The following is a 23815-nucleotide window of genomic DNA, read 5'->3' on the forward strand; positions in this document are numbered from 1 at the left end:
CAATCATTTTCAGGAAGAAGCTGAGTATTATCTGGCAGAATTGCAGGGGTGTCAATACTTTGGCCACAACTGTACATCCTGTGATAGCAAAAACACATTTAGGAATCTTTACAATCTGTTCCTTTCATGAAACATTTAATATGATAATTTTAGACATTTGTTATGTATAGTTACATGCATTATATAAAAATGTGACACAAATAGAAAATCATGAGATGTAACATAGGAAATAGCTTTTGTTAATCAAACAGTAATACATAATATCAATAACAATATAACAGCATTAGGCTTCAAAACAGCACCAAGAAAATGTCAATAAAATATAAAAGGCAGAATACTACAATAAAGTAGGGATATGAGATCCAGTCATATGAAGACCAACACAAAGTGTAAGAAAATGAAACAGGCATGTCTTTATGTGAATATCAGGATGGGGAAGGAAACCAGAAGGGGGGTGAATACTAGAAAGAGAGAGATGAATTTTCAGTAAATATCGCTCTTCCTACATTTATCACACCTGTACAGCCCCATACACATAAAACAAATGTCGGCTGAGCCAGACGATGTCGATGGGTTCGACTGACAATCTAATATGTATAGAGGCGCCGGCCGTCACATGGTCAGGAGAGACGCCCATCGTGCATGCCCAATTTCTGACTGCTGATCACATTGTTCTCCCTGAGATAAGCAGCTGGCCGATGTGTCAGTCGGCAGCTTTCTCTTAGAGAACATAGGAGAGCCAAGAGAGTGCTCCCGTGTATCAGAGTCGGCTGTGATGCCTGTCGGCTGAACGATCTACCAAAGCAACATTCAGCCGACACCCATGAAAGGCGTATAGCCAGCTTTAAGCCCAGACCTGAATGGAACAGTGAGCAAGGAGCAATAGGAGCCAAGAGATTTCTTTGAAAGTCTGTCACGTTACCAGATTGACCCCCGATCTTAATAAATTCCATGGTTTATGAACATCGAGTCTGCACTGATTTCAATTGATGTAAACCTCCTTGACCTGAGCTAAATTCTATACATGCAGACCAACTGTCATTGCATATCTGCTAATAAGAAGAAACGTCTTGGCAGTACATGAGCTGAATTCAAGACATCTGTCTCATGAATCCAATAACTATAGCAATACAATCAATTAGTGGTTTACTAGTCCATATATATTTGCATATTTCTGTATGAAGGATTTCTTCTCACCTTAGTAGCACCACACTGTCTGACATAAAAGCCCCGATAGTCACATCTGAAAACAAAAACAGAAATGATCAGATATAAATAATGGCTACTGTAAGTGAGAAAAGTCAAGGCGACTTAACCTTGTAAGGCAGCTAAGTAGCTCATTAGTCCCCTAGCAATCCGTGTTCATCTAAATGGAGTCATAAGGTCAGCAGTAGGGGGTACGTCACAGCCATCCTGAGCCATAATGTACAAAGAGGGTTTATAATAAGCATCACAAACACCAAGGGGAACAGACTACATCTACACCTAACAAAAGAGCATTGGGCAATGTGTCTGTGCCAGGCTTACAACGAAGAGTGCTGCCGGAGCTTATTATCGCTGTGTGATTGTCGTCTGAGCATCCATAGCGAACTGCACATTAGGAGACTAGCAGATAGCTTCTTTCTACATCAATGAAGGAATGTGCTCCTACTACGGGGTCCTGTTGTGTTGTTCACATATTGGGTTAAGCTTTGTCTGATGAAGAGATCTACACTATAAGTACTGGGACACCTACACAAGTGTTCATGAGCTCCCACTCTACATCCGTAGACGTTAATATGGAGTCGGGGACCCCTTTTACGGCCATGACAGTTCCATTCTTCTGGGGAGGTTTTCTACATGAATATGGGGTGTGACTGCAGGAATTTGTTCCCATTCATCCAGAAGAGCAGGTCAGACACTGATGTAGGAGCAACGTCATCTGATTACAGGACCACACTCAAATTCAGTGAGTCTTTAGAACAACTCCTTCTTTTAGAAATATTTGTAACTGATTGCGGGCAATGGGAACTGGACAACTCTGAATTCAGTAAAAAGAGGTGTGCCCCATACGTCTGTCCATACAGTATATGTAGTCTGTTTACTATCTGTCATCAGCTTTTCAGTGTCATTAAAAGTTAACAACTACGGGGGATTCTTAAAGGGAGCCTGACAGCTTGTACATGCTGCCTGGTCTGTGGCTGTACTGGCTGTATTTCAGCCATATATATTTAATAGAGATATGCAAATATGTTCGGAAAACGATTGTCGAATCCAAATGTGCCATTCGTGCCATACTCATCCCATAATCGTGCCGAACTAATGTTTGATGATCATTTCTGAAAATATTTGCTCATCTGTACTCCCATTGACTCCAATGGCGTTCGGCTATGTTCAGTGAATATTGCAATTACATTGATCATAATCCGAACCGAATATTGAAACATTCGCTCATCTCTATACAGGAAAGATGTACGGTATATCTTTGTACCGTGTTAGCTAGTAGATAGAAAAATATTTAGAATTGAGAGTCCTCAGTGGTTGATACCTTCTAATGGCTAACTGAAAAGATGGTAACACATTGCAAGCTTTCGAGACTACTCAGGTCTCTTCATCAGGCTAGACTAATACAAAATCTGAAGTCACATATTTATGCACAATACAGCCTAGAAAAAATGCAATAGATAAGACAAGTGACGTGAAGAAGAACTATCATTATGGGAGAGGGATAAATCTAAATATTGGACCAGCTCATAGATAAGGAGTGAAAGTTATTGTCCTCTGATTGGGGTCTCCTAATGTGTTGTGATGCCCCCACAAGATCTTAGGAGCAAATTCCTTAATTGATGTAAAAAGACATAAATCCATGCGACACATTCATTCCTGCACTGAGTGTGTCAAGGGCCGTCATGAGCTTGTACTCCCATACTTTTCTGTCTCTCTAAGATGTGAAGTTATCTTTCAATACTAGTAATTTCATATCTATGGTGCTGTGATCAGGCATACAAAAATGTTTTGCCACAGGTAGATTCATTCTTTTTTCTTATTGTGTGGCGATGAGAATTCATCCTTGCTCTCAGTTTTGGCATAGTCTCCCCCACATACAACTGGGGGTCTGTATGTGGGGGAGACCGGGGAAAAACTGACAGCAAGGATGTCTTTTGACCTGTGGATTTACCTGCGGATTTTGCAAAATCCGCAGACCAATCCGCAGCGTGTGCACATACCCCGATTGTTCCACTCCTGGTTTTGGCTTACAAATACTCATTGAAAATACTGACCAAATACTGAACGTGTGAATGTGGCCTAAGGGCATGCTCACAGAGTATTTAGACATGGTTTATAGCGAAGATTTCACACAAAAATATCCTTGAAATCTGCTTGCATCAAGCTTCCCATTTAGGGGTGGAGCTCAGCAAGCAGTGGTGCCAGCAGGGCCTGTGATGACGTCAGCACCATGTGACCAGTAGGGGCGGAGCTCAGCAAGCAGTGGTGCCAGCAGGGTCTGTGATGACGTCAGCACCATGTGACCAGTAGGGGCGGAGCTCAGCAAGCAGTGGTGCCAGCAGGGCCTGTGATGACGTCAGCACCATGTGACCAGTAGGGGCGGAGCTCAGCAGGGCAGCGGTGCAACAGGCACAAGAAAAAGAAATGAACACTGAGAAGGCGGCGCCAAATTCAAAAGCTGGACATGACTGACGTATGTGAGACGTCTGTGTCCAGGGGCAAAAGCCCTGCCCCTCTGTCAAATATCAGGTATGTCTGACCAATTTTAAAAACGATTATTTCGGTGGTGGAAGGGACGCTAAATAAAAGAGCCACCTTGACAGAATGCAGCATTAGTGCTGCACAAGGTGGCTGTTTTACTTAAAAACGCCTGCGGGGGGGTGACAGGTTCCCTTTAAAAATGTAAAAAAAAATAAAACACACACACATTATTACATAAAATCAGTGGAAAAAAAAAAATGTGCTCTTAGGCTACTTTCACACTTGTGTTTTTTTGTGCTGCGTGCGCAGTGCAAACACGCATAAAAACGCATCATGAGTTTTTGATGCGTTTTCTTGTTTTTTGCGCATGTTTTTTGCAAAAAAAGCATGCTTTTTTTTGCGCTGATGTGCGCATGACCATGCGCACGTCAGTGCTCCCATAGACTTTAATGGGTTTTGGGTGAATTTCGTACGCATGCGGTTTTTTAGACAGGTTGGACGCACGAAAAATGCAACAGGATGCATTTTGTGAGCCCGGGCGCACACTACAAAAAAATGCATGCGCATACAAATGCATACAAACGCATGACAATGCGCACCCATGTTAAGTATAGGAAAAAAAAACGCATGCACATTTATGAGCAAAAACGCAGCGCAAAAAAACGCAAGTGTGAAAGTAGCCTTAGAAAACTGAAACAAACCCATGTGTATGTTAGAAGCAGGTTTCATGTGACCATACCCTAAAAAGGGTGCAATCAATAGATTTAGAAGAAAGCCATCATTTGTTGGTAGATATCAGAGACACACTGGAGTCTTCGAGATGTACAGTAACGTTTTTACTAAACTAAATGTATAGTATCAGTACTTATTACTAGAGCGAGCGGTGACAACCACTGGCTGAGGTTGGCTCATAAAGCTGAAGCCGACCACACCACCCCAGGCATACTGTATGATATGTATGCTCCGATGGCTTTGTGGTAGTGAACGCTTGTTAATAGTACAACGCACTGCTTTCATTGATCTCAGTGTGTAATTTCTAGCTGACGGGTAATCCATTGTCTTCATGTTAGCAGAAACATTCTTGTGTGGCACAGCTTATAAATACCAGGGAGGAATGAAAAGTTTCCAGGCTCCTTTACCAGCTGAGGACGGATAGTTTTGTGACATGTGTATACGATGTATTATCCCAGGTCATACTAATGTAACATTAAACAGCTGTGCCGAGAAGGTAGATCAGAAGTGGCTCCATACAGTGCTGGAGAAAAATGGACACCAGTTGTATACATGTTCGGGTCTAGGACTATGGCAGCTGTTCAGCTTCCTGTATGTCAGGTATTACACCAAGAAAGCATAAACTTTGTGCTGCTCCCCAATCATATGGCGGTCATCAAACTCCAAAGTGGTCCACTAAGAAGTGAAAAGGTTATCTGTCTGTAAATGGAGCAAAGAAACTGGAGTGTGTGTTAATGCTGTCAAAAGAAAGACAAACAACATGTCAGCTTGGAATTCAGGCTAATAGTCAAGGACGTGAACTGCTCCTAAACTCAGGCAGTAATTGAGTGCCTGATTCTACAGAGCTCGTATACCAGCACCAGCAAAGTAAAAACAAAAAAAACACATCTACAAGAAAAAATTTGCATTTTCTATCCTTTCTATTGCAATGGTTCATGATATGGGGTCAAAAATCGTAGATGTTTTTCGAATGCATTATTGTAGAATAAAGGCCTTTACACAGTGGTTACTGTCGGACTGTTATAAAATGGCAGAGTCCGTAATACCTTTTATCTAAGAGACGCTGCAGTTTCTAAACGTACCTACATAACCATTCTTGTCCATATCAATGCCTCCAGAAATGGACTGCCCAAACATCTTCAGAGTTGGGTTGAGTTTTCTTCCTGATATTCGCTAAGAAGATTAAGAGTAATATTAGTATGAGGTTTTATTAAAGAAATGTTACTTTATTCTTTTAGTTGTACTGGAAATAAATGAAGCTAGGCCTTAAACATGTTTTCCCAAGAACAAAGAACACTTTATTCAATAGATCTTAGAATAAAAATAAGTTCTACAATTGGATGTGGTAAATTAAATGTTCCTGTGCTGAGATAATCTTATTAATGTGCTCCTGCTGTGTACTGTGTAATGGCTGTGTCTGACCGTACAGGGACATGGTCTGATCATACCACTTCTCCTGGGCAGGGGAAGAAGCAAAAGAGAGTATACAGACAATACAGCAGGGGATCACAGCTGCTGGTTTTTGTAAGGACATTTTTTTCACTCCCTGTTTAAAAACTTGCTTTACTTCACAGAAGGAATCAGCTGTGATCCCGTGCGGTATTGTCTGTACACTCTCTTTTGCTTCCCCCCTGCCCAGGAGTGGTGGTATGATCCTGCATGATCAGACACAGCCATTATACAGGGACACATGTATAACACTATCTCAGCACAGGATTATTTTTTAACACAACACATCCAATTGTGAAACTTATTTTTATTCTAAAAATTATTGATTAAAATGTACTTTATTAGCAGGAAAACGCCTTTAAGGATGATAACACGCTTTTCATGCACATCTCAGAAAGGTGGACACCGTGGAAACTGAGGACAAAGTGTCTCCGTCTGCCTCATTAAAGTGAATGGCACCATCAGGGGTTCTCAGTGGATCCCATATTCCAGTGCTTCAGACAGAAGCCCAAAGGAGCCACTGACATGTGTCAAAAATGTCACAGAGGTCACACCGACAAGGTATATTTCACGTTTTTGGCAATTTATTTTTAAAAGACAACATAACACACCAACCATTGAATATTGAGGGACAATGCCATCTGCATCACCATGAAATATGTAGACAGCTCCTAAAAAGTCATCTTCCTTTGGAGCTCCAATGGCAACATCTGCATAAAAGAGACAAAAAAGAGATGCATGCAATGCAACGTAATATATCGTAGATTGAGGTGAATGTTGAGTGTATTCTCTGCTACATGATAAAGATTGATGCAAGTGATGTGTGTACCCAAAGCTACCCACATGTGTGTACCCATGATGTATGTATCTATTGCTATGTATTACATGTATATAATAAAAAATACACATATTAGGTATCAACACAAAATTAATTAACAGGTTATTTGTATGAGACTTAAAGGAACCCTGACAGCTGATACATGCTGGACTCAGATTGTATCAGGCACTGGCTGTGTGAATCAGTCAGAGGTATGTGTGGCACCGAAACGCTGCAGGATTTCAGTGGGGACCGAGCAGCATTTTACAAAAGAGACCAAGCAGGGACCGCTGCAGCGTTTCAGAGCAGGGAACATGTACAATAGTGCTCTAGACTAGTCAGACAGGAGGTTCCATCCCCAGTGGTTTCTACCTGACCACTGACCTGAAGTGACACATTTCTGCCATCGCAAAGTACCTTATATTTTCTCTAAAACTCTGCAGCGTTTCGGAGAAAAATATACCTGGCCGAGTTCATACAGCCGGTGCCCGATACATGTTGCCGATGGATTAGGCAGTATGTATCAGCAGACAGGTTCACTTTAAACAATAAAAATTATAGTAAAAAAATAGAAAAATATTCAGGATTGAGAGTCCTCAGTAGTAAAAAAATATTTTTTTTGTATGTTTATGTTGCAAGAAAAGTTATATAAATTACACATTGACTTATCTGTACTCTAAAACTGAGTTAAAATATTACAATTTGTCCCACATAAAACAAAGCCTCATTCATCGAAGTCAATGAAAAAAATACAAATTATAACTGCTGCAAAGAGGAGAAGCAAAAATGAAAAATATTAGCAAGCCAATAAGATCCTTGCATCTGTGTGTCCATCTCCAGTAGGCATACACTCCCGAAAATGATGCATGACAGACCTCTGCCATTACCATTACAGTCTATGGCATATATCTGAATCCCGGGTTCAGTCACAAGTCCTGATGGGATCAAAGCAATGTGAAATGTGACGCTAGTCACTTCTCACGGCCAAGCCGTGAGTTAGAGTGGACTAGAAGGGTACGTCATAAACGTAGTCAGGTAATGTTTGAGGCCAGAGTATAGGAGGATAACGGATCAGAGTTGAAGGGGTTAAACAGGCGGATAGTCAGAACGAAGTGCAAGGTCAGGCAACAGATCAAGCATATAGAACTCAAGCCACAGGAAAGCGCAAACCTTACAAGATAAATGTACATCTGGGAGAAGCTGCTCAGTTAAGTAGGCATGGCAATTACCCGAGATAGTGAACACCTGAGACAGCCGACGCCTCCCAATCACAGATTGGATAATCGAGCTGTCAGTCAACACACTGACAGCTCAGCACTCCTCTGTACCAGATTGTATGGACATGCTGTCAATCAAAGTACTGACAGCTTCAGCACGCCCATGTACCGGATTGGACAGCCAATCTGTCAGTAACTGCATCCCAGACAACCTGAGGGGTGGAACCGTGACAGAAAACTCTCAAAGGGATTAAAGATGTCCCTTATCTTCATTAATTTTTAGAATAATCTGATAAATATTACAGCCTAAAGAAACAGGATAAGTCAGCAGCTGCAACAATTGCGTATTCTCTTTGCTGTATCAATGGGATTTTACTGGTGCAGTTTGGTAGTAAAAACCTTTCTCTGATCCTGTGCTGAGTCTCTGCCACTGCTCCCAGTGGCTGTTGTTGTCGCAAACTTTGACGCATATTTATCCTTGGCCCACCCCCACATAATGGCTGATCACTCGTCATGTCCCATTCATAGCTGCAGGTGGAGCAGTGCTTCCAACACAAACCGTTTTCCCCTGCAGCCTTATCTTAGAGTGTAGATGGGCTATCATAGTAGATGGGAGAGTAGTGAAGGACCCATTTCTGCCAAATTACTACTCCTATGAAGCCCAAACCGTGGCTAGGCTTCAAAGGAGAACTGTTATGAATGAGTCACCGAGGAGGAAAAACAAAAACAAGCTAAGCCCCAGAAAACCAGAGAGGTTGGTAATTAAGTGGATTGCAGACCCCTGATCCTATCCACACAACTAGCAGTAGACGTGGAGCGTACCTACGATGATCCTAGACGCCTCGTCACAGCCGGAGAACTAAATAAGCCTAAAGCAAGAAAAGGGGAAATCTAAACTGCCCCAGAGCAGACCCCAAAGCAATAGACAGCCCCCAAACATGTATTGTCGGTGAGACAAGATGAAAACACAAACACAGATAGAAACATAGGCTGAGCAAACGATTTAAATACATTAGATAGGGACTGCTTCAATAGGGGTTACCTTGACATGGTGGAGCAGCTTGGTATACATTTTTTTGCAAAAAAACGTATCGACTAAATACCCTGTATTTGTTACCATCTTTTTATCAGCACTTGCTGACTACTGGTATATGTTCTACTGCAGGATATTTCTGCACAATTGTCATTCTGTGCTCTCTGTTTGTGTTTGAGTCAGTGGGTGGTATGAACAGTGTCCTACCGACTTGTTCATATGTGTGCATGTCACATGTATTTTTAATCCAGTTTTTTCCGTGCCTATGCATGATTTGAGAGACCCCACCCCTCTCTTGTGTGACATGCACATAAAGAGCTGGCTTACACCACGTGCCCATACCAGGAAGCGCCTGTCTTCATCCTGTTCATTTAGACACTGTTCACTTGTTCAGGTTTTAAATACATTAGATAGGGACTGCTTCAATAGGGGTTACCTTGACACGGTGGAGCAGCTTGGTATACATTTTTTTTGCAAAAGAACGTATCAACTAAATACCCTGTATTTGTTACCATCTTTTTATCAGCACTTGCTGACTACTGGTATATGTTTTACTGCAGGATATTTCTGCACAATTGTCATTCTGTGCTCTCTGTTTGTGTTTGAGTCAGTGGGTGGTATGAACAGTGTCCTACCGACTTGTTCATATGTGTGCATGTCACAAGTGTTTTTAATCCAGTTTTTTCCATGCCTATGCATGATTTGAGAGACCCCACCCCTCTCTTGTGTGATATGCACATAAAGAGCTGGCTTACACCACGTGCCCATACCAGGAAGTGCCTGTCTTCATCCTGTTCATTTAGACACTGTTCACATGTTCAGATTTTAAATACATTAGATAGGGACTGCTTCAATAGGTGTTACCTTGACGCGGTGGAGCAGCTTGGTATACATTTTTTTGCAAAAAACGTATCAACTAAATACCCTACATTTGCTACCATCTTTTTATCAGCACTTGCAGACTACTGGTATATGTTTTACTGCAGGATATTTCTGCACAATTGTCATTCTGTGCTCTCTGTTTGTGTTTCAGATAGAAAGATAGGCTGAGCAAACGATGGGGCCCACACTAACTAGAAAGGACAGGAAAGGAAAGATGCTCTCTGCAATCACACACAAAACCCTGCCAAAAAATGTCCAACACTTTCTGATAACAAAAACCCTGAAGTCGCTAGACTTCAATTCCCTATATCAGCACTCTGGTATGTTCTGAAGACAGAGCAAAAAGAGACCAATCTGATCAGGGACAAAAAGCAAACTGGCATAAACAGAGACATAAGAATAGAAATTCAGCACAGCCCCAGCAGGGGCTGGCTGACCACAAAAACTGAGTAAACCAGACCAAATCTCATGTGAAAAAATAGCAGAGCACACTTAGCTTGAGAAGGCAGGAACAGAACTGGAAACCAGAACCTCAGGGCAGGAAAAAATCACCAGCACAAAATTAGGGAGTCGGCTGTCTTAAATCCAGTCAGAGACTCCTGATGTTCAATCACAGTCCTCCTCCTCAGGTGGCAGGTCTCTGCCATTTAGATCAGCTTCATTACCTGCTGTCACCACCAGAGGGAGCCCGGATGATAACTCACGACTCCTCTGTCAACACAGCCAGCTCCATCACCCTCACCAGAAGCCAGAGGTAAACCAGAAAATGAGTTCACAACAGAGAACAGTAATAACACAACAAAATGTAATTCTACAGCGGAAGCTTCCTGTCACAATTCCACCTATCAGTGTGTCTGGATACAGTGAATGACAGTTCAGCTGTCCAATCTAGGACAGGGGAGTGCTTAGTTGTCAGTATGGTGATGACAGCTCAGCTGTCTAATGGGATGCTGGAGCGTGCTGTGCTGTCAGTGTCTTAAGTGACCGTTTAGCCGTCCAGGACAGACAGGGGCTTCATCCATGTGTTTTCTGTTCAGAGAAATTACCTGGCTATTTGGAAAAACCTCTGCCTTAGATTACTGCCAATTATAGTCTTTCTCAAGAGGTATGTGTGTGCTTTGTGCTCCCAATCTTATATTCTGATCTTAGTTGTTCGACGTTGGATTTGCCTTTGACCTTGCATTTGCCTAGCCAAGGAATTCAAACCCCAGACTATGACCTGACTACACCTTTGTCTCACACCTGTATCTATGACATACCCTTCTGGCTTTTGACTTCTGACCTCTTGACTACCCAGCCTCGCGGCTTTTCCGTGAGTAGTGATTAGTAACTTTAGGGTTAATCTATGACGAACCTGACAGAATCAAAGTTGTGAAGGCAAAAGTCATGAACCTGACACAGGAGGGCCGCACCACTGAGGACTATAGTACTGAGTTCTGGGAATGGTTCACTGCAGTTCTGCGGAATAATGCAGCTCTCAAGTATCAGTTTTGTCAAAGTCTTTTGGATACACTTAAGGATGCTCTGACTCTGTGTATTCCATCCTGTTCTTTGGAGAAGGCCATGGATCGCAGCATTTGGGAGAGGCGTGATGAGCAACAAGAGGTTTCAGTCATTGTCCCCAAATCAGGCCACCTACTTGAGGCGAAACCAATGGAAGTTGGAGTGGCCTGCTTTTGGACTGTTGAGAAGAGACATCAGCGATATTGGACTTTGCTTCTGCTGTGGTCGAGCTGGGCATTTTCTCAAGGACTGCTCGATACGCCCTCAAGCAAGCAAGCCGTCAGGAAAAAACACCTAGGTCTGGGTGATTGTTGAGGAGCTCACTCAGACTTCCATGTACGTTTCTACACCACAGATAAAGTACAGCTGAACGTGGAACTACTTTTCCAAAACCTGTCCTTGTCAGCAGTAGCTTTCATTGATTGTGCCAACGTCATTGATTCAGGACTGGTCCTGTGATTTGGATTAAGGACAGTTAGGTTGGAAAGACCAATTCAAATTGTTGCCATTGACAGGACTCCGTTACTCCATAACCTTATCCAGCTGGTAACGGTAGAATTCACACTTAAAGTAGTAACAATTCCCTCTGAGTCCATCTCCTGCTATGTTTTTAATAATTTGCCTGCTAGGTTGGTATTGGGAGTTCCATGGCTGCGTATTCATAATCCTGCAATTGACTGGTGTCTGAAGGATATTGTTAAGTAGAGCTCCAACTGTCATAAGAGATGTCTTAGTTATGTACAAATTTGCTCTGCAAGTCTGGAGTATCTACCGGGGTAACTGAAAAACTTCGGAGATAAGTTCTTGGAAAAAGATGCAGAGATAATACCTACCCATCATCTTTATGACTGTGCTATTACTCTTATCCCTAAAATTAAATTGCCTAAAGCTAGCCTGTATAATTTATTGGGTCCTGATCGCACCGGCATTAAAGAATATGTAAACGAAAGTTTACAGAATTATCATATCCATCCTTCTTCCTCACCTGTAGCTGCTGGGTGTTTCTTTCTTAAAAAGAAAGATGGATGTCACTGAGTAACAGGGGATTGAATTGTGGGCACATACTAGTCCATCAACGTCCCCGTGATTACCCCAGATGGTGGAAACGCCAGAGTCTCGTACCTAGATATGCTCCTTACTTAACCCTTAACTGATCCCTCCTCCACCCAGGGAGGTGTATAAGACAGACAGGAATAAAATAAATATACAATCATACAAATACATTCACAAGATAACAGAGTGGGAAACACGGGAGGTATAGGAAGGGGAAACCAAATGTGAGAGGATAAGGATAAACACGCAAACCAACTCCACACAGCAATCTCCAGAAAAACTCCAACTGACTGCTCAAAACAATTAACATTTTCCTTCAACAACAAACCAGGGAGTAGAACTGTCACTGGCAACTCTCAAACACCAGTGATCAGCATATATACTAGAGGATAGTGGTTGACACAAAACATCTTAGACAATTAATTATGGAGACCTCCAGGAGATCAACTGAACTGATTAACCCTTGCTATGACAGACAAAGGAAAACCTGCACAGTTTTATAGGATGGTGAAGCAGTTTTAATAAGTGCAGCAGTTAGTGTAACCAGACGTCTCGATCTTTTGGTCCCTCTCTGTTTTGGTATTCCCATTACAATAACATCCTTGCCTCAATTTCCAAGAGTTTTAACAAAATTATGGTTACGAATATTTAGTCACTTCCACTCATCACTGACCTCTATAATCAACTTACAAGGGCCAAATATAGTTTTCTAAACCAAATCTTAGCGGGCCTTATAACTTGATACATATCCGGCCGGGTGATGAGTTGAAAATGGCGTTTTTCATGTCTGAGGGTCTATTTGAAAATCTTGTCATGCCTTTTGGGCACCAGCAGTTTTTCAAAACTTTATGAATAATATCTTCTCTTTTCTGATTGCATTGGAAGGTTTATTGTGGTATACCTTGATAACATTCTATTTTTTTTCCCTTGATCTGAATTCACAGTATGAACATGTCTGTTTTGTTTTACAAAAGCTTAGGGAAAATTCTTTGTCTGCTACAAGAAAGCTCTGCTATCTGCTTGTCTGCTGTATCGTTTGCTTGTCTGTCTGCTTGTCTTTCTACTTGGCTGCTTGTAAATTGGAGAAATGTACTTTTTCTGTTCAAGAAATATTGTTCCTTGGGATCATTTTATCGGCTCAAGCGTTTGAGATAAAACCGGGGAATGTGAAGGCCATAATGGATTAGGTTCCACCTCGTCACCTTAAAGCATTGCAATGTTTTCTAGGATTTGTCAATTACTACAGAGAATGTATTAGCGTTTTTTCGCAGATCGTTAAACCTATTGCTGATATCGCACATAAAGGGGTAGATCTTAAGGTTTGGTAGTTGGAAGCTATTGGTGCCTTTAATAAATTGAATGAGTGTTTTACTTCTGCTCCAGTTTTAATGCAACCAAGTCTCTAGAAAATGTTCAGTGTGGAAGTGGATGTTTCAGAGGTCAGGTTGGGGGCTGTATTATCTTAAGGTTCCAAAACTCTGACCAACTTGAGGTCATGTGCATTTTTCTATTGGAAATTTTCATCCGCTGAGAGAAATTATGATTGCGAGCTGCTCACTGTCAAATTAGCTTTTGAAGAATGGAGACATTTTTGGAGGGAGATATTCATAAGGTCACTGAGGTGAAAGATCATAAAAATTTAGCTTATTTTGAATCAGCTAAACAGTTAAACACAACACAGGCCATATGGTCCTTATTTTTTTTCTAGTTTAAATTTTTCTATCACATTTAGGATGGGATCCAAGAATGTGAGGATTGAGGACTTATCACGCAGTCATGATTCAGCTTCTCCACCAGAACCCCTATCCTCCATTTTTCCTCAGGGTATTGTAGTTTTTATAGAATCCTCGGAGATAGAAGAAGAGAACCATAGAGTTTCAGTCGTTCACTTCTTCCATTACTCCATAGAGATGGAAGAACCCTAACAGTAAAGTTCAGCGTCCGTACTGAACACCTACTGTTCAGGCTCAGACATGGACTTCACCAAGAAGTCTGTGTTTCTGTTTGGGTTTGGCCCCCAAACATCGGGTGTTTCTCGCAAAGTCAGGTGCATGACAGCGCGGCAAACATTAATTCTGATTGGCGGTAAATCATTACCACCAGTCAGACAGCCACAGTCCCCATGCTGTCAAATGTTTACCCCCCAGTCACTGACATCGGCTGATGGGACTACTACTCCCATCAGCCTACGCACACTGCTGCTAATATGGGAGTATTAATCAGCCGGCACCTTCGCTCTGCATAAATAATGAAAAAAAAACAAAGTGATTTCCCATGTATTTTTGATAATCAGTCAGGTAAAACTGACAGCTGTGAGTTAGCAAGGTTAGTTATCAAGAATAGAGGAGTCACCACTGTTTTTTTTTTCATTATTTAAAAAAATGGTGTGGGATCCCCCCAATTTTTGACAACCAGTCAAGCTAAATCAGACAGCTGGGGGCTGCTATTCTCAGGCTGGTAAGGGGCCATGGATATTCCCCCCCAAGGTTAAAAATAGCAGCTCACAGTCACCCAGAAAAGGCACATCTATTAGATGCAACAATTCTGGTGCTTTGCACAGCTCTTCCCTGTTGTGGCAAGTGTGGTAATATTTGTGGCATTGATGTCACCTTTGTATTGTCCAGTGACATCAAGCTCACGGCTTAGTAAAGGAGAAGCATCTATAAGATGCCTATCCATTAGTAATCCTATAGTTATAGTAGTGTTCAAAATGATAGCAGTCCAATATGGCTAACCAGATTAATCATTGTTTTTAGTATAAATTATATTATCACATGTCAAACAATTTACCAGTTGGTGCAGTAGATTCTAAGAAAACCAACAGACTCAGAATTCACTGCATGTTTTTGAGTCTATGTATTAGAATAATTAATTGAAAGGGGGTGTGTTCAAAATAATAGCAGTGTGGAGTTCAATTAGTGAGGTTGGGTTCACTTCCGGGTACTGTTCTGGTAGCGAAACCCGAACTGCTCAGGTACTGGAACCTGAACCTTTTTTTAGCTGTTCTGCCGAATCTGCCAAACCCGAACCAGGGGTCCGCCCATCTTTACTACTCTAGGGTCCAAATTACTTGTTCCTGTATACTTAAGATTATGTCTGTTCCAGGAGTTTCATGATTCTGTCTTGAGTGATAATCATGGGGTCACAGCTACATAAAAAGTTACTGCTAGACTCTTTTGGTAGCCATCCATGCTTAATGATGTTAAAGATTTAGTATCTGCTGGTGGAGCTTGCGCACGCATTAAAGTCTTTGATAAGCGGCCAGTGTATTGGCTCTATTGCCAATTCCAGAAAGACCACGGGCTCATTTGACCATGGATTTTATCATGCATTTGCCTTTGTCTGCAGGGAAAACTTATATTGGTGGTAGTTGACCAATTCAGTAAACAGGCTCATTTTGTTCTGTTATCTTCCCGATAACAGAGCAAAATGAGACTGTTTACTGAATCAGTCAACCAAATCCTGAAACACTTTCCAGGTTATTTTTCAATCTTGTGATGAGATTGCATGGAATCTATCTCAACATTGTATCTAATAGGAGTGTGCAATTTGGGTCCAAATTCTGGAGATCGTTTTGTAAGAAATTGAAGATTGAATTGTCATTTTCATCTGCTTGTCACACTGAAACCAGTGGTCAGACAGAAAGGACAAATAAATAGTTGGAACAGATTTTAAAGTGTTTCGTTGTGGGTCATCAGGAGGACTGATTCTCATTTTTACCTCTTGCTGAGTTCACCTTTAGCAGTAGGGTCAATCAGTCCACTGGAACCTCGCCTTTTTTGAAATGATGGCTTTTATTCCCACTTTGGTGAATTTTCTAGGATGAGTTCTCAAGTAGAGGTGGTCATATGAAAACTTGGGATGTCTGGAGAGAGGTTTAAAATAATATTGGGGTGGCTCAGCTTCACAAAAAACAGAAGGCCAATAGCAAATGTTCAACAGGTTCCATCTTTAATGTAAGTGATAAGGATTGGATAGCATTCAAGAACATTAAGCTGAAGTACAGCCAGTGAAGTTGGGTCCTAAATTTATTGGGTCAAAAGAGATTCTGGAGGTAGTAAATCTGGTGGCTTTTAATTTAAGACTTGCTCAGATGCTTCACAGCTGTAATGTGTTCTACAAATCCCTGCTAAAGGAGTTTATCCACTCAGTGTTGTCTGTTTGGTCACCGCCTCCTTCTGTTTCTGTCGAAGGAGGTTTGGACTATGAGGTGCAGATTATCGTTGATTGTCAGCGAGTCCGAAATTCTCTCCAGTATCTTGTTCAGTGGAAGGGATACAGACCCGAGGAGAGATTCTGGTTTCCGGCTTGTTCCGTCAAGGTTGATTGATTGTCTGGTCATGGCCTTCCATTATAGGTTTCCTTTGAAAACTGATGGTCCGGGTCCGGTGGCCCTCCTCTCATGATTCCACCTATCACTAGTTCTACTTAGAAGCAACAGTAATGTTTCTGAAATTCTTCCTTTTACCAAACTGGTCCACTCACTTAGTATTATTAGGAGGACAAGCCTTGTAGTTGATTTCCAGACAGGCAGTCATGCTAACCACTGTTCACTTAGTGGCAGGGCAAGTACACTTTCTGCTAGCACTAATTAGTCAAAACTATCAGTGTTCTTCAGTCTCTTTGTATCATTCTACCTCTTTTCTGACACACACCACAACAGGTCCTTCTAGCAGCATACATGGTGAGCCACTACTGCAGTATTCTACACATCCTCTTTTTTGTATGTCATCCTATTAGTTCCTCACTATGCAATACAGCACACCACCAGATTGTCTGACTGTGCTCACTCACTACAACAATATTACTCATTTACTCTTTCCTCCTCCTAAAATGCAATATTGGTCCTCCTTACCCAGCCAAGCCATGGCACAGCACTCGTCAATGTAACAATGCCCCTATATCAGCATCATGAGCTGCATGACTCTGCACTGAATACTCCTGCAAATTGACAACTAAAAATCAGTGAGAGGGGAGCTTGATCCTCATTAATACACCAGGCTCATAAATGATCTCTGGGAACTCCTATTAGTCAAACTGCACAAATGTTTTGTGAATAGACTAGTGTAAACTGATGACTAGTGTTGAGCATTCCGATACCGCAAGTATCGGGTATCGGCCGATACTTGCTGTATCGGAATTCCGATACCGACTTCCGATATTTTTTCAATATCGGAAGTCGGCATCGGAATCGGAAGTTCAAAGTTGATTGACAGCCTGACGTCATCATGATGCGCGGTGTGTGCGCATCATGATGCGCCGTCATTTCGGGCCTTCCGGGGGTCTCTGCCGGCCTGCCGGGGGGCTGTGCCGGCCTGCCGGGGGGCTGTGTGGACTGCCCGGGGTCTGTACCGGCCTGCCGGGGGGCTGTGCCGGCCTGCCGGTGGTCTGTGCACCCTGTGGGGGTCTGTACCGGCCTGCCGGGGGGCTGTGCCGGCCTGCCGGTGGTCTGTGCACCCTGTGGGGGTCTGTACCGGCCTGCCGGGGGGCTGTGCCGGCCTGCCGGGGGGCTGTGCTGATGTCCGGGGGTCTGTGCAAGCATCGTCCGATGGGACTACAAGTCCCATCTGGCGATGCCTGCTACCATGACAGTGATTGACACATTAGCCAATGATGGGACAGTAGTAGTCCCATCATCCGGCTAATGTGTTGAATGTTAAAAAAAAAAATACTACATACATACTACATGCATGCTACATACATACTACATGCTACATACATACTACATACATACTACATACATACTACATACCACATATATACTACATACATACTACATACATAACACATATATACTACATACATACTACATACATACTACATATATACTACATGCATGCTGCATACATACTACATGCTACATACATACTACATATATACTACATGCATGCTACATACATACTACATATATACTACATATATACTACATGCATGCTACATACATACTACATGCTACATACATACTACATATATACTACATGCATGCTACATACATACTACATGCTACATACATACTACATATATACTACATGCATGCTACATACATACTGCATGCTACATGCATGCTACATACATACTACATACATACTACATGCTACATACATACCACATATATACTACATACATACTACATACAATACATTCATACAATACATACATAGACATACAGTACATATAACATAGAGTAACATACTTACCAATACTTGTCACATTGTTCCCCGAAGCCATTGTCTTTTACGGAATAAATATTAACATAACAAACCACAAAAATACTCACCCACGATCCGAAGCAGTCCACGAGTGTGTCCCACGACGATCTTGGGTAGAGAACTGCAGCATCAGCTGTTGCTGCCGTTCTCTACGGGCTGCAGGAATCCAATGACGGAAGGTAGGTATCCTTCCGCACTGTATTCCTCCGCCACTTAAAAAAAAAAAGTCCCTAGTCTCACTTTATGCCATTGCTGCGTGGGAATTTCCCACACAGCAATGGCATAAAGTGAGACTAGGGACTTTTTTTTTTTTTTAAGTGGCGGAGGAATACAGTGCGGAAGGATACCTACCTTCCGTCATTGGATTCCTGCAGCCCATAGAGAACGGCAGCAACAGCTGATGCTGCAGTTCTCTACCCAAGATCGTCGTGGGACACACTCGTGGACTGCTTCGGATCGTGGGTGAGTATTTTTGTGGTTTGTTATGTTAATATTTATTCCGTAAAAGACAATGGCTTCGGGGAACAATGTGACAAGTATTGGTAAGTATGTTACTCTATGTTATATGTACTGTATGTCTATGTATGTATTGTATGAATGTATTGTATGTAGTATGTATGTAGTATATATGTGGTATGTATGTAGCATGTAGTATGTATGTAGTATGTATGTAGCATGCATGTAGCATGCAGTATGTATGTAGCATGCATGTAGTATATATGTAGTATGTATGTAGCATGTAGTATGTATGTAGCATGCATGTAGTATATATGTAGTATGTATGTAGCATGTAGTATGTATGTAGCATGCATGTAGTATGTATGTAGTATGTATGTAGTATATATGTAGTATGTATGTAGCATGTAGTATGTATGTAGCATGCATGTAGTATGTATGTAGTATGTATGTAGTATATATGTAGTATGTATGTAGCATGTAGTATGTATGTAGCATGCATGTAGTATGTATGTAGCATGTAGTATGTATGTAGCATGCATGTAGTATGTATGTAGTATGTATGTAGTATATATGTAGTATGTATGTAGCATGTAGTATGTATGTAGCATGCATGTAGTATATATGTAGTATGTATGTAGCATGTAGTATGTATGTAGCATGCATGTAGTATGTATGTAGTATGTATGTAGTATATATGTAGTATGTATGTAGCATGTAGTATGTATGTAGCATGCATGTAGTATATATGTAGTATGTATGTAGCATGTAGTATGTATGTAGTATGTATGTGGTATGTATGTAGTATATATGTAGTATGTATGTAGCATGTAGTATGTATGTAGCATGCATGTAGTATATATGTAGTATGTATGTAGCATGTAGTATGTATGTAGTATGTATGTAGTATGTATGTGGTATGTATGTAGTATATATGTAGTATGTATGTAGCATGTAGTATGTATGTAGCATATATGTAGTATGTATGTAGTATGTATGTAGCATGCATGTAGTATATATGTAGTATGTATGTAGCATATATGCAGTATGTATGTAGCATGTAGTATATATGTAGTATGCATGTTGCATGCATGTAGTATATATGTAGTATGTATGTTGCATGTAGTATGTATGTAGTATGTATGTTGCATGTAGTATGAATGTAGCATGTATGTAGTATGCATGTTGTATGTATGTAGCATGTAATTTTTTTTTTATTTTTTTTTTACATTCAACACATTAGCCGGATGATGGGACTACTACTGTCCCATCATTGGCTAATGTGTCAATCACTGTCATGGTAGCAGGCATCGCCCGATGGGACTTGTAGTCCCATCGGACGATGCCTGCACAGACCCCCGAAGCCTGCACAGCCCCCCGGCAGGCCGGCACAGCCCCCCGGAGCCTGCACAGCCCCCCGGCAGGCCGGCACAGCCCCCCGGCAGGCCGGCACAGCCCACCGGAGCCTGCACAGCCCCCCTGGCAGGCCGGCACAGCCCCCCGGCAGGCCGGCACAGACCACCGGAGCCTGCACAGACCCCCTGGCAGGCCGGCACAGCCCCCCGAAAGGCCCGTACAGACCCCAGAGAGGCTGTACAAGGGAAAAACAGGATTTTTCTTATTCCGATACCGGAAGTCCCATAGACTTGAATGGGACTTCCGGTATCGGAATCGGCGATACCGATACTTTTTTTTAAGATCGGCCGATCCATTCCGATCCGATACTTTGAAGTATCGGACGGTATCGCTCAACTCTACTGATGACAGATCTATTTTTTGGCTTTACAGCAGAAAAGTCTATATGTATCTTGTGATAAAACAGAGCCATCAACACTCTCCACAAAATAACTAAATGTGATACTGTGTTGCGTATAGCCATAAAACAGTGGACAACACCGATAAGCAAGAAAAGTTAATGAGGTTTTGAACTTTTACTTAAATGCTAGTACTAATGTGGCATGTACTTTGATTTTAGTTAATGGAGATCTGTAGATGTAAAACTAAAGTCCATGAGGGTAAACATGATTTTTTAAATCTAATACTTTTACTTGGCCAGAAAACATTCTCTTCTGAATGATCACATCTACAATTCAGCATAGAAGTAAATATGCAAACTGTTAGGCCTCTCTTCATCTATTTTAATATTCATACTGTGGTGTAATGACCACTGTGTCCACGAGGGGGCGCTGTGTGGATGTCCCAAGAGTGTGAGTGGTTGAAGAGCCATTGTGTATCTCAAGGTGGGTGACCTTGAGATAGAGACATATGTATGTTTATGAATGCTATTGTAAAGTATATATGTCTGTGTGAAGGACCTGTGGTGAGGTCATAGTCATGTGACCCGGTGGGCGTGGCTATTTGACCATATAATGTGGCCAGGTTAGGTCACATGGAGTGAATGCTGGGACCTGATTGGTCCAGTTTTTGGAAGGTCCCGTGAGGAGAAGGATCTCCTCACTAACAGCAGCCTGTGGAGCGGCTGTGTGTGTAATGGCGGCCAGTATCTGAGAGTCCCTGAGGAGTGAGTGGACTTCTGCGGCCTGGAGAAACAGCCATATGGGAACCCTGACGTGGGTGAGATAACCCTGGGGCTAAATAGCCTGTATAATGGACGCTCTCCTGTAATGCTGTGTATATTGCTGCTGGAGGTTTATGAAGGATGAATAAACCTCATAGACTATGATTTGTTGGAAAATCCTGTGCCGGATGTGTTTTTCGATCGCTGCAAGCGAGAACCCCTTACTTACATGACAGCGCTACCTCACAATACATAATATACAAATGACCTGGAAAATTCACCTTTATACATACCGTATATGAAATTGCACATCTTTGTTATGAATAGAGTTAGAGAGCAAAAATGAGGAAATTGAGAACTGCGCCCATATAACGCAAAAAAACCCCTCAACTATTTCCCAAAATTTACTTTGTAACATTATGTGAAATTTTGTTGAAATTGTCAAAAGTTGTTTTGCAGTAAATTACAAAATTTTGTTGCAATTTTCATTAATAAATGTCTCTCAAATGTCTTCTCTTTCCCATTATAAGAAAGATATGCAATCTTAAAGGAGTTGTCCAATGAATATTACATTTCTGTTGTTAACAACTCATTATGGTGCCCTCTGTTGTTCATAGGACACCAACTTAAAATGTCCACCTAATGTGTCCAATGCTAGTGGACAAACATAACCAGTAGATCAATCCCATGATCCAGATTGTCTAGTAAACTGGCAATGGAGTGATTCATCCTACTGTGCAACACAAGTCAACTGGGATCAGTGCACTAGAAGCAGTTACTTCTCACACCAGAACTGAACACATTGGGTGGATATCATGAAAACACCGTCTATTCTAATGTGGAGGGTACTAGAAAAGAAGTTAGAAAGACCATGTGCTACATCGAAACATGCAAATTGCCTCTTCAGAGAGGAAGCGGACTTGAACTTTGTACCACATATTGGATGTACAATCCTAAAATTCAATATGCTTTGTTTTTGGTCTGAAGAAGAAGAGCAGATCCCAGAAATGCGCATTCTTTTAAGATGCTGCATGAATAAAATAATATATTTTACGTTATCTTTGAACCAATGCTACATTCTGAGTGGCAGCGCCAAGTATAGTATTTATTTTCCAGTACATACAAACCTACTATTGTTTGTGGAACAGTCCAGAACTCCTTTGGAGAAAGGACAGAATGTCAGGAGAAGCAAGGCATCATCTGTCATTACCTCTTTACCCGTTACCTTATAACAAGGTGAGATATGCTTCTAACAGTTTAAAGGAGAACACCCCCTTGTTATGTATCACTGCTTTGTACACTAATTTGTTGAAATGTATCACACAAAGCTTCATCCTTTTTCACTTTTTTATTTTAAAAGTTACGTCTCATTAAAGGTTCGATATTGACATTTAGGATAGCTAAACCCAATAGGTGGCATAACGGTTTAAGTCATCTTCCTCTCAGAAGAGGCAATTTCAATATTTAACTTCCGAGAAAAGCATGTCATGGCCTGTAAGTCTCCTTATGTTGACCACCTTCACTACAAGGATAGATGGTACACCTGTTTACCTTACAGTATACCTTATATATTTTTTATGGCCACAGTGTGAACTTGCCCTTACATTTTGCACATATACTGTACCTGACTATATTGCAGCTCATTTCTTTGGTTTTGCCATAATCTCTTGTTCTTAGCACAAACCAGAGCATGACATCCCATTCTGAGCTAAGTACCTTTCTGTTATAAGTATTTCATCTGTATAGCTTCCCATGGATGAGTGTCTCAGTCGGGCTCTGGTCCTGCTCTGCAGTTATTCACATTGAGGTCATTTGACACATGGTAAGCTTTCAATATTAGAGACAGGTTAGGACCGTCCTGTTGGGTACCCCTTGTCGTGTTGGGATGGTTTTTATGCTCTTTTAATCAAAATATGTTAACCAAGTACCCTATGTTATTAACATGTACTCTTACTATTTACTTATTTACTTGCTGAAGAGTATATGCTCATTTTGCTTTGTTTGTTTTTTTCTTGGGTTTTACCTACCAATATAGATGAAAAATAAACAAATATGCAATTTGTAACTACGAATAATCAAAAATTTACAGAATGAAATATATACAGGCTTAAAACTATAATTAATCAAGAAGCTGTTTATGGTCTATGTGAGGGATGATGGAGATGTCCCTCCTGGAGTGTGCCCCCACCTTGGCTTAACCTCAGGCCATAAAAAGCAATGCAATGTTTTCTTTAATTAAAAATCCAAGAAGCTCTTTGA

At 41.4% G+C, this 23815-nt stretch overlaps 1 protein-coding gene and 1 long non-coding RNA gene across 2 annotated transcripts in view; one reads left to right on the forward strand and one right to left on the reverse strand.

Annotated features, from left to right (window-relative positions):
• Positions 1-23815, reverse strand: part of ITGA9 (integrin subunit alpha 9) — a 711654-nt gene that overhangs the window by 438249 nt on the left and 249590 nt on the right. Inside the window, exons 11-13 of the mRNA XM_073549890.1 lie at positions 6484-6578; positions 5502-5592; positions 1198-1243 (exon numbers count right to left, since the gene is read on the reverse strand). Of these exons, the coding sequence (XP_073405991.1) occupies positions 1198-1243; positions 5502-5592; positions 6484-6578 (232 nt within the window). The remainder of the gene's footprint in view (positions 1-1197; positions 1244-5501; positions 5593-6483; positions 6579-23815) is intronic.
• LOC141052657 (uncharacterized) overlaps positions 21193-23815 on the forward strand; it is a 64026-nt gene continuing 61403 nt past the window's right edge. The window contains exon 1 of the long non-coding RNA XR_012220874.1: positions 21193-21612. This is a non-coding gene — a long non-coding RNA (uncharacterized lncRNA). The remainder of the gene's footprint in view (positions 21613-23815) is intronic.

Source organism: Dendrobates tinctorius, unplaced genomic scaffold (assembly GCF_039654945.1).
Source record: "Dendrobates tinctorius isolate UK_male_01 unplaced genomic scaffold, ASM3965494v1 ptg000162l, whole genome shotgun sequence".
Classification (NCBI taxonomy): Eukaryota; Metazoa; Chordata; class Amphibia; order Anura; family Dendrobatidae; genus Dendrobates; species Dendrobates tinctorius.